The sequence below is a fragment of the Pseudorasbora parva genome, chromosome 20 (assembly GCF_024679245.1).
Source record: "Pseudorasbora parva isolate DD20220531a chromosome 20, ASM2467924v1, whole genome shotgun sequence".
NCBI classification, from domain to species: Eukaryota; Metazoa; Chordata; class Actinopteri; order Cypriniformes; family Gobionidae; genus Pseudorasbora; species Pseudorasbora parva.
Window position 1 is genome coordinate 3,482,304 of NC_090191.1, and position 14,125 is coordinate 3,496,428.

General features: G+C 41.7%; 1 protein-coding gene across 3 annotated transcripts in view; it reads right to left on the reverse strand.

Moving 5' to 3' along the window:
- Nucleotides 1–227: 227 nt before the first annotated feature.
- LOC137049230 (tripartite motif-containing protein 16-like) overlaps nucleotides 228–14,125 on the reverse strand; it is a 28,838-nt gene continuing 14,940 nt past the window's right edge. The window contains exons 4-13 of one of the 3 annotated variants that reach the window (XM_067427712.1): nucleotides 12,749–12,875; nucleotides 11,663–11,808; nucleotides 9,566–9,627; nucleotides 9,338–9,376; nucleotides 7,251–7,833; nucleotides 4,085–4,180; nucleotides 3,759–3,992; nucleotides 2,585–2,744; nucleotides 2,384–2,431; nucleotides 228–2,201 (exon numbers count right to left, since the gene is read on the reverse strand). In XM_067427712.1, the coding sequence (XP_067283813.1) occupies nucleotides 1,663–2,201; nucleotides 2,384–2,431; nucleotides 2,585–2,744; nucleotides 3,759–3,992; nucleotides 4,085–4,180; nucleotides 7,251–7,833; nucleotides 9,338–9,376; nucleotides 9,566–9,627; nucleotides 11,663–11,808; nucleotides 12,749–12,875 (2,034 nt within the window). In that variant the 3' untranslated portion in view covers nucleotides 228–1,662. Of the gene's footprint in view, nucleotides 2,432–2,584; nucleotides 2,745–3,758; nucleotides 3,993–4,084; nucleotides 4,181–7,250; nucleotides 7,834–9,337; nucleotides 9,377–9,565; nucleotides 9,628–11,662; nucleotides 11,809–12,748; nucleotides 12,876–14,125 lie in introns of all 3 variants that reach the window. The other 2 variants (XM_067427711.1, XM_067427710.1) reach the window with 2 other exon arrangements.

A 14,125-nucleotide genomic window follows, 5' to 3' on the forward strand; every position in this document is an offset into this window, starting at 1 on the left:
AAACAGTCTGTGTAAAAACACATTTACGCTATTTCAGATTTCATGCTTTTGTTAATGATAACAGTCTATATAGTATTCTGATTGATTTAAGTATTTAACAAATGCTATGATTGCTCGGTTTCCAATTAGATGAATGGCAAATAGGAGGCAAAGCTGTTTTAAAATTCTCATCTCATTAAATATTGTATTCCAAAAGTTTGTCTCTGGCAGTTAAGTAGGCTCCATTTAAACGGACATTTATTTAAAGTTAAAAAGTTATTTGGCAAAATTACATTTCCTTAATAGTCTAAACACAGGCTTTACTCTCTTCACACTTAAATTGGAATGTCATGGTTTCTGTCGCTGCAAGTTCCCAGAAACAAATAAAATAAAAACGTCTGCACAAGCAAAGTCTCACGTGCCGCTGACGGTGCTTTCGGCGGGGTCAGGGGTCAGCATGGGCACCCTGACTGGTCAGCGGCTATGCCGCCCCATATGCAACAAACTGAGATGCTCTGTGTATTCTGACAGCTTTCGATCAGAACTTCTTGAGCAGTATGAGCTCCAGTATCTCGTCTGTTGGATCGGACCACATGGGCCAGCCTTCGCTCCCCACGTGCATCAATGAGCCTCTTGTTGCTCAACTGTCTTAGGTCTTCTTTGTCGCATCTTCCTCTTTATGATACACCAAATGTTTTCTATGGGTGAAGGATCTGGACTGCAGGCTGGCCATTTCAGAACTCGGATCATTCTTCTACGCAGCCATGATGTTGTAATTGATGCAGTATGTGCAAAATGCAAGCTCTTCCTGAAAGAAATGATGTCCGGATGGGAGCATATGTTGTTCTAGAACTGATAGTGCCTTTCCAGATGTGTAAGCTGCCCATGTCATACACTCATGCAACCCCAGACCATCAGAGATCCAGGCTTCTGAACTGAGCGCTGATAAAAACTTGGGTTGTCCTTGTCCTCTTTAGTCCGGATGACATGGCGTGCCAGTTTTTTTAATAGCCTAAACACAGGCTTTACTCTCGTCACACTTAAATTGGAATGTCATGGTTTCTGTCGCTGCAAGTTCCCAGAAACAAATAAAATAAAAAACTTCTGCACAAGCAAAGTCTGGATGAAGACTTTATTAGTTTATTGTCATATACATACAGCGCTTCACAAACGTTACAAATCACACACCCATCATGTGATTGGTCCTTGTTAAATTCTTCACTAAAACGTTCCCACACTGTATTTTTTTATTTCCTTTTGAAATTTCTCTTGGATCAGTTTTGACTCCATTACAGTGGATCCCACAACTGCATATCTTAATGAGTCTGCAAATTAGTTGCTGACAAAATATATTTTAAACACGTTCACATTTTAGAGTTTGCAGTTAATATTTCCTTCATTAATGAGTTCTCATTAACCCACAACCCAGCTGCAATCAGACTACTTTTTTATTCCATGGCCTAGCTGACCAAAGGATTATCCACAAGGAATAAATCTGTAGATATAACCGCAATCTGTTCATCACTATTACACATTTATTCTGTTTTTTAGTGACAGAAGTTCAGCTGTAAGTTCAATGTAATGAATAGAAAATATGAGGCTTTATAACATCTCACTGTCACTGATTTATCATGCAGCTCAAAGCATTATGGGTAGAATCTCTCTTCAGTCTGTTCTGATTCATCAACACAGTTTCACTGATGATCCATAATAAACCCCAAACCCAGGATAGAGTGTGTGTGTGAATGTGGTCTGGACTGTGTGGATGAGGCTCATTGTGTCTCCAGAGACGCTGTAGAAGGACAGAGTTCCTGCTCTGGTATCCACACACACTCCTATTTTACTGTGAGCTATTCTATGACTGATGGACTCTACAGGGAGTTCAGTCTGTATGTTATTGTGTCTGAATGTGTAACTGGAGGAAGAGCAGAACAAACTCCAGGACTGATCATTACATCCAAACTGACATTCATAACCCGACCCCTTCCTGCTGATGCTCTTATATGACACTGATATAAACACACCATAATCACCACTCCACTCAATCTCCCAGTAGCAGCATCCAAAAACACTCTCTACACACAACACCTGAGGATAATCAAATCTGTCTGGATGATCAGGATACGGCTGGAGGGTGTCAGTGTTGGTAATCTCTCTCTTCCCCTCAGACAGACGGAGGCGTTTATTCGCTGTGTTCATGTCCAGAGTGAACTTTTGAGAAACTGGTGAAGAGAAAACACATCAGAATCAGGAATTATGAATCTGATCTTATAATGTAGCTGAACTCTTCATGATCAATATATCAGCAGTGTCTCAGTACAGTTACCAGATATCCTGTGCATATCATTCCCATGATCAACTCTAAAGCTCTTCAGTTTTTCTGGTTGTTTTCTCAGTGACTTACATTGTAGGAAGTCGTTCCTGGTCCTGGGAGCAATGTTGGTGAAAGTGACTGTGGAAATCAACAGACATGAAGAGTGTGATCATCATGTCAAGAGAAAATGATCCCTGCATCCATTCCTAAGACATTTCTAATATGATCTTCTACATGATATGAGATGATGGAGGATGATTTCTGAGAGCAGATGAATCTCCAGGACTTTACCTCTGTCAGAGATCTTCTTCAGCTCATCTTTGCAGAAATCCTCCAGTTTGTCCTTCAGCTGACGGACAGATTCTGTCACTCCATCAAAAGAGGAGAGAGAACTGAAGGGATTGTCATTGACATCTGTAGATTCAGGAGGAGCTGAGAGAGACTGGAAACTCTACAGGAAACAGAAATCAAAGCTCATCACCTCCACACTTCAGCCAATAACCTGCACTACTGTCAGATTTGATCTTTTGTTACTCTCCTCAATCCAGCACTTTCAATCATTGACAAATAAAGCACTTTTCAATCATTGACAAATTTCATCTATTGGGACTCATTCTCAGCTCAGATTCATGGCCCTAACTGAGACCTGGATCAAACCAGAGGACACTGCCACTCCTGCAGCCCTCTCAACCAATTTAACTTTTTCACACACTCCTTGGCCTATTGGGAGGGGCGGGGGTACTGGTTTGCTTATCTCAAATGATTGGAAATTTGATCCATTACCGTCTCTACCGGCCAATTCATTTGAATCGCACTCAATCACTATTACTCACCCTGTTAAAATCCATGTGGTAGTGGTCTATCGTCCTCCAGGTAGCCTCGGTAACTTTGTGGAGGAGTTGGATTTGTTACTTTCTAGCTTCCCTGAGGATGGCACTACACTGATTCTGCTTGGTGACTTCAACATCCATCTTGATAAACACCTAGCCGCAGACTTCAGCACTCTACTGACTTCATTTGACCTTAAGTTAGTATCTACTACAGCTACTCACAGATCAGGTAACCAATTAGACCTTGTCTACACACGCAACTGCTCCACGGACAACACTTTAGTTACTCCATTACACACCTCAGACCACTTTCTCATCACTCTTAACCTCATACTGACTCCTGATACAACACGTACTCCTACACAGATTACCTTTCGGCGTAATCTACGCTCACTCTCTCCCTCTCGCCTATCCACTATGGTTTCATCTTCACTCCCTCCACCTGCTCAGTTCTCAGCACTGGACACTAATAGTGCTACCGACACTCTTCTACCGACACAGAAGAAGAACACAGATGAGAGTCTGACTGATGATTATATAATAACCCAACAAACAGATCAACACTTCAGTCAACGGCTCATTCTGCTCTCATGAAATGTTTCTCTGTGAGTGTTGTTGTTCTAGATCTCTGTTACCTGCAGGAAATGGATGTGATCCTGTGTGTGTGAAAGCTGCTCCAGCTCAGCGTCTCTCCTCCTCAGATCATTGATCTCCTGCTCCAGTTGCTGCAGTCGTCCTTCAGCTGGAATCAATGCAGCCTTTTCCCGATCTCTGATCTGCTGCGTGGCCTCAGAGCGGCTTCTCTTAAAGGAGTGGATGAGCTCAGTGAAGGTCCTCTCACTGTCCTCCACTGCTGTCTGTGCAGAGCGCTGTTAAGACACACATCACAGTGGGCTTCAGTGTTACTGAAAGAGGAGCGTCCTAACAGACTTCTTAAACTGCTCTTCTTCTCCAGACTCACCTTGTGAGATTCCACAGCCTTTCTCAGATGTAGAAGGTTTTTCTCTCTCTGCTGGATCCTCTGCTGGAACGACCTCTGCGTCTCTTTCAGATGGTGCTAAAGGACAAATGAACAATAGTAAATGTCAGAGTAGCTCTACGGTCATTTCAGCTCAATACAGCCTGTACACAGCTAAATGAAACAGCGGTCATAGTCCTACACAAATATAGTTATTGCTAAAAATAAGTACTGAAGGGTTGAACATTATACACATGACTACATTAAGTGCATACAGTTTGTGACAATTTTAAATGAAATGGCACAGTGATTACTTTTTTTTTATTGTGCAAAGTTGGCGAGATTAAGCGTAGAGATTGATTTATTTAATGTGGATGTATGCATATGAAAAGTTGTTGTCTGAAGGCTTGGGGGAAGAAACTGTCACACAATCTGACCATAAGGGCCCTTATACTTCAGTGGTAGGAGGACGGGGAGTTGGTGTGGGTCATTTGCAATACAAATGGCTTTGTAGATACCGCATGTGGCGTAAATGTCTGTGATGGAGGAAAAAGAGGCCCCTATGATCTCAGCTGTCCTCACTATTCAACAAAGGGACATGGGATCTGAGATGGAGCAATTCTCAAACCAGACAGTGATGCAGCTTCTCAACAGTCCCAAGTCCCAATTTGGTGAGGATGGGGGGTGGGAGATGAGCTTACTTATGCCATCTTAGAAACTAGAGACACCACAGGGCTTTGCTTGCAATTGAGCTGGTGTTAAGAGAGCAGGTAAGGTTCTCCACCTAGGTGAACACCAAGGAATTTGATGCTCAAGCTATCGATGTTCAGGAAAGAAGTTGTTAAGATCTCTTCTAAAGTCAAGGGGCTGGATCAGGACTGTTTGAGATCTCTCAAGACAAAGTCCAAGATCCAGTTGCAGAGGAAGGGGTTCAGGGTCAGCTTTCCAACCAGGTACAGGGGAATTATTATGTTGAATGCAGTACTGAAGTCTATGAATAGCGAGAGCCAGAAGGAGGGGTTGTGACAATTTCGTTGTCAATGTTCTGCTTGACACCGGATTTCAAGTCAGCTTAATTGATTAACTCTCTACCCAATGTAGACATAAGACCACTTTTTGAGTTAATGGGAACTACAGACAGGCTGGAAGTGTATGCAGTAAATTGAGAACTAATTCCATTTGATGGTAGGGCCATCATCACTGTTAATTTGCAAGGAAATGATAACCCCAACCTCTCAATCAATGTTCCTTTTCTAGCAAGTTTTTCAGAGGTCCACATTTTTCTGTTCCAATGCTAACAATTCCACATATGATATTACCCTGTCCGGTAACATATTCCTTGGTTATCTCCAGACAATTAATGAGGTATTGAAGGCTGAACTGCCAGAAAAGAAAGTGTCATGTGATGGTCCAGTGCACACCTAAATTCAGCTACTGAAGAAAACTAGTCACTTTGGAATCCTCCTGTAGAGTCATTTGAGTGATGGCCAACAAACAGTGTTCAGGAAAACGCTGTATGAAGAGTTTCCAGCCTTTGCCTGTGATAGAAGTGACATCAGCTGCATCCCAAGTCTGCAAATGCCAATCAACCTCAGAGATGACATACCAGTGGAACATGCATACTCATCAGTTCAAAGTCTTTGTTCAAAGAAGTCAAGGACTACATTCAAGATCCAATGGCAAAAGGATTTGATTGTGAAGTCTAACTCCCCTTATTCTGCCCCAGTAGTCTGTGTGAGAAAGAAGGATGACTCGCTGCATCTGTGTATTATTTATCACCTTGTCAATAAAAAAACACTTGGTACCTTCTGCCAAGAATTCAAGATTTGTTCAGCATTCTTGACCAGGGGAAATGTTGCGTTCCATATCTTGATGACATACTATGTCAAGTCTTTTGAGGAACACATGGAAGGAATCCACAAAGTCTTTCAAGCCCTCCAACGTCAAGGGGTCGAGCTCATGTCTGCGAAGTGGAGCTCTTCTGCTGCAAAGTTCGATATCTTGGTCACCATGTATTCGCCAAAGGTGTGCAAATAGATTGCAAATATTTTAAATCAGTTGTGTCACTCAAAAGCTGCATTCCACAGACGATGGGTGATGCAAGGAAACTCCTTGGTTTCCTAAGATACTATCATTCTTTTATCCATTATTTTTCATGTGTAGCCCACCCAATCTATGAACTACTCCAAACAAAACCAGGAGTGGCACAAGTTCAGTCCAGTCAAAAGACCAAAGACCAACACCTGCCTTCCCAGACTCCTGTGGAGTGGCAAGTTGAATATCAGAGAACACTTGAAACATTGATGGCATATTAATAAAGCCACCAGTTTTGGCCAATCCAGATATCAACCTACATTCAACCTATGCCATTGCTTGGAAGGAGAAATGCGTGACCACTGCTTTGACATCAGATATCAACCTGGTACTTCAGACTAACAGGGACGTGAGAGCCAGGTCAGAGCTGGCAGGGAAGGATGGGTAACGTGGGGGTCGATGAAGGACCCCACAGTCGAGCTGAGGGGACAGACGACTTCAATGGAGGAGCAGAAGAGAAGAAGATATCGAGAAGATTCCTACAGCGGCTCTAGGATCCAGAGCAGACCTGGTAGACAGCTTGGAGTAATCTTGTGGGATGCCAGCGGATTGTCTGGAGCACAATCTGACCAGTGTGTATTGGGAGTGCCGGCTGATACACAGGCTTTAGGAGTGCTGGCTGAGACACAAACTGGAAGTTGTGCAAGATTGTGAACTGAGCTCTGGAGACGGAGCAAACTCTTGGGTTGGAGCATGCTCGTGATCTGGAGTGGACTCTGGAGTAGGCTCATGGGCTGGAATGAGCTCTTGACAGAGATCAGGAGCTGGAGCCGAAACTGGACTCTGCTCAGGGGCTGGAGCCGACACTGGACTGCGCTCAAAATGTAACATTTGCTGTTTTAGGACTAGCAAAATATTTGCAATTCATTCTCTATACAGGGAACAAATCTAAAACATAACAGAGATGGAGGTGGGTGAACTTTGGGTAAAAAGGTTTTGATGCCTTTTGATGTTCACTGTTGATTCGGTTCTGCGGTTGAAGTTCTGCAGACTGGGAGGATTAACGAGTCATTTAACGAGTCAACCAGCCTAAATGTCAATATTATTTCATCAGTGTGTGGTTTAAAGTTCATACCTGTTTCTCTGTCCTCTGAGCTGCAGCTGATACAGTGTCGTGGTTTTTATGTTCATCCATCATACACAGCACACATATACACGTCTGATCAGTGCGGCAGAAAATCTCAAGGAGCTTGTCGTGTTTCTGGCAGATCATCTCCTGCAGTCGTCCAGTGGCTTCAGTCAGATTGTGTCTCTTTCCTTTAAACAAACTCTCATGTTGTTCAAGGTGATTCTGACAGTAAGAGTTCAGACACACCAGACAGGACTTGACGGCTTTGCGTTTTCTTCCAGTACAGACGTCACACTGCACATCTCCAGCTCCAGCGTAACAGTCATCAGGAAGTTTAGTCTTCTTTAGTTTGTCCACCACTTCAGCCAGCATGGTGTTTTTAGCTAAAGCAGGTCTTGGACTGAAGGTCTGTCTGCACTGAGGGCAGCTGTAGACTCTCATCTGATCCTCCTGATCCCAGTGGACTGTAATACAGATCTTACAGTAACTGTGTCCACAGGGAATGGTCACGGGATCCTTCAGGAGATCCAGACACACTGGACACAGGAACTCATTTTGATCCACTGAAATTCTGGCTTCTACCATTTTACTGCGTACAAAGAGAGAAATACACAATAACTCAACTATACATCAAAAACACCAGGTCAACCGTTTCTTTCTCTTCAGTCTCACATGAATGTAATTAAAGAGACAGCTTTTTTTAGGGGTGATAATGCTTTAGAATCTTCTTGGGTCACGATTCAATAATAATAAAAAAAAAAATTCTCGATTTTGATACATGCATAGATTTGATGTTAGATTTGACTGTAAACTTTATTTAAGTAAAATTAAAATGAGAAGAGAAGAAATTAAAAGTGGAATCTTTTGCTAGATAATGTGATTGGTTTATGTGATCGCCAAGCTGAGAAACGTATGAAATCAAAAGAAAGTGATTAACAGTTATTTCTGATCAGTGGCCAATCATTTGGAGCATTTCTATAAAGTTTTTTTCTACATCAGGGGTGGGGCATGTCAATATCACCCATTGGGTGAATAGTCACATTTTCAAAATTTCAGTACCTCCTATTACCAAAGTACTAGTACTTTTGACACCTTTACTCCTGTATTGATTAAACAGGCCTAATTACACAGTACTATACAACTACCGCCACAATTGTTGGTGTTGTGTCCAGTAGCCTACTATTCATTGGGCATCCCGTCCCTATCGCAATGACCTAGGTTCCTGTGTTTCTGCTAACCCTGCCCAAAAAACCTGCTTGAACCAGCCTAATCAGCCATATGACTGAGAATTAACACCTTGATCTAAGGATGTCCTAATATGTACACCTGAGTACCAAAGTTAATTTCAGGTTCTGGACTGCCATCTTAGTGGACGAGTACTCAAAACAAACCCATGAGCAACAGCACTACAGCAGCAATTAGGGCTGTAACGATACACCAAACCCACGATTCGGTTCGTATCACGGTTTTTGACCCACGGTACGATATAAACCTCGATATGGGGGGGACAAAACAGTTTTATTCTGTACAGTATTCTGTAGCCTATTTTGCCGTCAATACCATATATCTGTATGGTCAATAGGCTACTGCCGACATTTTCTTTGCGGTACCAATAAGCAATATATATTTAACATGAATTATAGGGCCTCCTGTACATCAATACCAACAGAAGCGCCGCGTCAGACACGCTTCTGGTGTGCAAAGAAAGAGAAAACGCCACGCAGCCGCCCCGCAGATGACGCAACAGAAACGCCACACTCACACCACGTTGCCAGCCGGTTGGGGAAGCTTCTTGAAACACTTACGGCAAATTGTGTGGGTCTTGTCAACTACACGATTGCCATCCTTGTTCTCCACCGGGTAGCCGAAATGTTGCCATACTGCTGACTTAAAAGTTGGACCTGGACAGGAAGGATAATTCTGGCAGTTGGAAGGGGTGTGTCGCGATTCTGCCTTCTCACATCGCGATACAGGTTCGTGGACCTGCGTATTGCGATTTCGATTTCATATCGCATATCGTTACAGCCCTAGCAGCAATGTAGCAATATCTTCATGATTACATCACATGATCATTAATTTATGAGCACACATACCTCTTTGGTAAAGCAGAGGGAGTGGACGCACCAGATGACCTTCAAAAAAACAATACGAGTATGAGTTACAATAAATGACATTATCACAATGGTGTCTGCCCTCTTGAAGTACCACTGAGTTAAAGAACATTCAGAAGGCAACACAGTGCCAAAGCAAAGCTTTCACTTGTAGTGCATTTTTCTAAAGCAATGATATGATCAGTATTTCAGAATCACAAGTTCACTCACTTAATGGTTGAAGGGCCACGAGGCCACGTGCCATCTTCATTTTTCTGTTCGACAACTATTACCTGCACAGAAAAAACAAATATAGGAGGGAAAAAAAACTGAGTGGAGTGGAAGAGTCTCATACCAAGAGCTTGTCCAGCGCATATTCCCAAAACAACAAAAGTCATAATATATTAAAAAAACATAAGCCTATTTAAAGTATTTCAGGTTTCCGTACTCTCTTTTCGTCTGTGTGTTGTGACCGGTGTCGCACACGGCTCATGCTTTCAGGTCGTCATGTTTTTTGTGGTCAAGAGAGTTCTCAATGGCTGCGTATTCATGACAAGTTTTGTGTGGGCTCGTGGCTTTGTTTTGTTTGTTTCTTTGGTTCATGTCCTCTGCTATCTACTGTCTAAACCTGCCCTTCATGTTACCGATTATTGGTTTATTTGCCCCACCTGCTCTCCTCCTGATTTCCTTCCCTACTGAGGCTCTGGGGTACTTAGCACAGTAGTGGAGCTGGTAGGATGGAGATAGACTCACTGTTGACTCACGTTGATTAGTTGACAGAATCACCTTTGCACCTATTTTTCCGAGCAGCCTTGGCTCAAACGAAGCAGCCACATGCTGAAAAGCAAGAAGAAGATGTGCTGTATTTCCTCCACTGTTGTGTACTGTCACTTTCTTCTTTGTGCAATGACGTATGATCATAAGGGTACTGTTGACGGTGGACACACAAGCCGGATCAGGGTCCCGAATGGTACTGTACTGAACTGAACTGTGCCAGATCATTGTTGAATGTACCCACTTGAGTCCTGCTGTGTATTTTCTTGTCCTGTCCTGCCCGGTCCCGTTTTGCCTCGCTTAGACCTTCATTCTCTTACAGAACTCAGCATGTATGGCTTCAGTTTGATTTCTGTCCCATTTGTCAAATTCAGGGTTCAGGAGAGGAAGAATAAGCCTTGAATTTACCTCAGAAGAAAAATGGGATGTTGATCCAATGGAAAGATGTAATTGCATTCATAAAAGTAATTTATTCTTACTTACATTAGTTAACCTGTTACATAAACTTGTACACATTGACTTTTTTTTCAAACTATATTGTCAGATGTGTGAAATCAAGTGAAATTCAATTTTAAAAATGTAAATCTATGCATTCACTTTCATTGAATCTTTCCCTATTCTAACTTATGATACTCTAAGTAAATGCATCGTGAACACTTTTTGTGTTTGTTTGCTTCTTCATGATAAATCACTAGCTGTATTCCTCATTTGTAAGTCACTTTGGATAAAAGCGTCTGCAAAATGAATAAATGTTGAAGTATGAAAAATATATGCCAATAGGCAACATTTCATTGCTAAATGATACAAAAAACTAGCCTAGAAATCTAGACGCACCCTAGCGGCAGCAAATTTAATTTGCCCGCAAGTGTGGTCTAGCAACTCTCAATTCCTATCTGAGCTGTATTCCTCAGAATCTGGACGGCCCAATCACATCGTGTAGGTAGGCTATAGAGTGGGCGGGCGGGGCCATAATGACGATGGCCGAGTTGCGTTTGCGTGCTTCTATCACAGTCTTCTAGTAAACACAGAAACTGGCGAACGGCGGAATCAGCTCTGCCCGCGCCTCCGGTAGACTTGGAGTTAAGCTTTTCTCTGAGAAAAGAACAAAGAGCGGCACTGAAGTCATTCTTAAAAAGGGAAGATGTGTTCGAGTTTAGCCGACCGGATACGGCGAATGTTTAATCAGTCAGCGAGCTCTGCTTCACCTTCGTTGCTCTGGTTGGTGTAGCGCTATCCTATCGCGTGCAGAGGGAGTTTGAAAGACAACGGTTTATCCCGCCCCTCGGACTGAGCCCTGTCAATGGTGAGTTTCCAGACCAAACATCTTGATGTGGGTCTGGCTTGTCAGGCTAACAAAAAACTTTAATGTGGCTAAAAAGTTCTCTGTCGTCATAATGACTGAAACTGAAGCTGATCTTTTGTACATGGAAAAACAGCAAATTCCACAATATGGGATATACGTGACCTATACAGCATTAGCTACTACTCAAACACAGCTGTGGTCTTAACATCTGCCTATACACGAAAAACAAAGAGCAAGCTTGAATCTCTGACCTGTTCGTCATAGAGTCCAGCTTCCACAACGGTGCTGTTGGGTTTATTCAACGGCTCAAACGTGTTGTTCATGTATTTGCTCCATAGCCTGGTTTCCTTCTCGTATGGGATACTGAATAATCTCCGCATCTCTCGTTCAATGGTGTCTTTCGGGACAGATGTGGGAAATTTATAGTGTGATACATCGGTTTAAATCAGTAATGTACCTTACAAATTAATAAATACAATAAAACCACACTAACAATGGAAGTACTTAAATGGGTACACACAAAACCTGTTAGTTTAAGACAAATCCTACTTCAACTAATCGGTTAGGGTAGCATTGGCCAGATGCCAATCAGTTACTTGATCCAATTACTTTTTATTGATGATAATTTCAATATTTCGCTCTAGGGAGAATTTAGAAGAGAATATACTAACAATCATTCAACTTCTCTACTCAAATGATGAGTTCAGATTTATCCCCTCGACTCCTTGCAGAACCCCAACATCCCTAATATACCAAAAACTCATCTTCCTGTGGATTTTGTTTTTCTGCCACTAACTAACTAATAAAATCTTGGTCTACTACGCCTTTTGTCATCGACTAGGTGCAAAAAATGCTCTTCTTATTTAGTATTTTGTCTTGTTTCCAGTCCAAATATCTAAATATTCTTAAATCAAGATGCATTTACTAGATAAGTAAAAGGACATAAGATATTTTTCTTGTTTTTTAAGGGAAAATATCAAAATGAAGACAGTTTTTGCTTAAAACAGGCAAAATTATATCCAAATGCGCTTAGAAAAATAATCGTATTTCTGGACGGAAACAAGAAACAAGATTTCAATCAGAAATAATCTTGCCTGTTTAAAGCAAAAACTCACTTCATTTAGATTTTATTTGATATTAAATCGGTTTACTTATCTAGTACATGCATCTTGATTTAATCATTTTTTGACATTTAGACTAGAAACAAGACAAAATGACTGAGTAAGAAGAGCATTTTTTGCAGTGTAATAGGGGGCGGCCCAAGAACTAATGATTCTGTGTGTTTGTGAAGCAAGTACCAACTATCAATAACCATCAGCTAAAGGTAAAATACATACCTATGGTGTCTGCTTTGCTGAACCTCCTGGTGATGATATTGTCCATGTTGCCGTCATCACACAGTTTCAGTTTGGTGAGGTAGACTTCCAACTTATGATGTTTCACAAACATCCCCTGTTTCACCACCTGAGGAGGAACAACACACATTATCAAGTGTTTAGTGTCAAATTATAGGTGTCATGAACTGGCTTTATTATCTTTTTATACTGTTGTCTGAGGTCAACTTATGACATTTGCATTTTTTACATTAAAAACATCTTAACTAATAAGTAATAGGCTATTTTCTACACTGGTTTTGAGGCTCTCTTCTGAACGCTGGGTTTTGATGGGAGTTCCCGTGCGAGACTTTGAATTGTTATTAAAAATGATAAACTGCAGAAAGTTTGCTTCAAATTGTATGTGTGCTGACTTGTGGAGAAAAAGAAAAAAGATTATGGCGGAGGAAACTGTTGGAGAGACAGAGGGAGCCAGGATTGTGTTCTGCAAAAACAGTTTGAGGTAAATAAATAATTGTGTAATGTGCTGCTGCTGCGGCTGGATGTGCACATGTTTCAGTGCTGCAACGAAATACGTCGACGTTCGTGAAATGCGTCGACGCGTCGTGTCAGACGTTCATCTCGCGTAATGTTGGCTTCTACTCCTGGCTCTATCACAAAAACCTAGACCGCGAATATCAAAAGTATGGGAATACTTTAAACAGAGGCCAAACAGTGTTTCCCAAGACTAATTTGTGGCAGACTGCCACATAATCAATAACGGCCGCCACATTCGTCATTCATTTTTACGCTATTTAAAAGACGCACGCATATTCGTTTAGCTGCATTTCCTTAAGTTCTCTCTCCGTCGATGGATACACGTGCTGACTCCTCAGGTATACACTACAAACACAGCGATAATAAAAGAAAAACGTGGGCAAAACGGTCTCTCTTTGTAAACTTTATAAAACGCATGCGAGTGCTGCTGTACGTCCGAATATGAGCAGTCATTTTCACAGTCATCACCCCCGTGTAGCCAGGAGACTCGAATGAGAAGATCTGTCTCTGTGCACTCGTCCCAAAGCGCGCAATTATTGAGTTATCTTTCAAATCCTGTGCTTAAACGGACAAACTCACACAAAAGTATGTCAAAATGTCATAGCCTACTCTATGCCTTAAGTGAACTTTATACAGAAAATACGACGACTATCCGTGGGTCTTAAAGGGGCAGTAGCCTTCAGTGCTGTCTGTTTAATGTCAAACAAAAGATAAAGACATCACTCACTGCTCCTGACTGAAAAGCTTTTGTAAGTTTAATAAGGATTATTTTTTAAATTTTAAACAGTTAAATGTGTGGTTATTTTACTTTTGATTACTTCATTCCATTTCTCTACCTAAAAA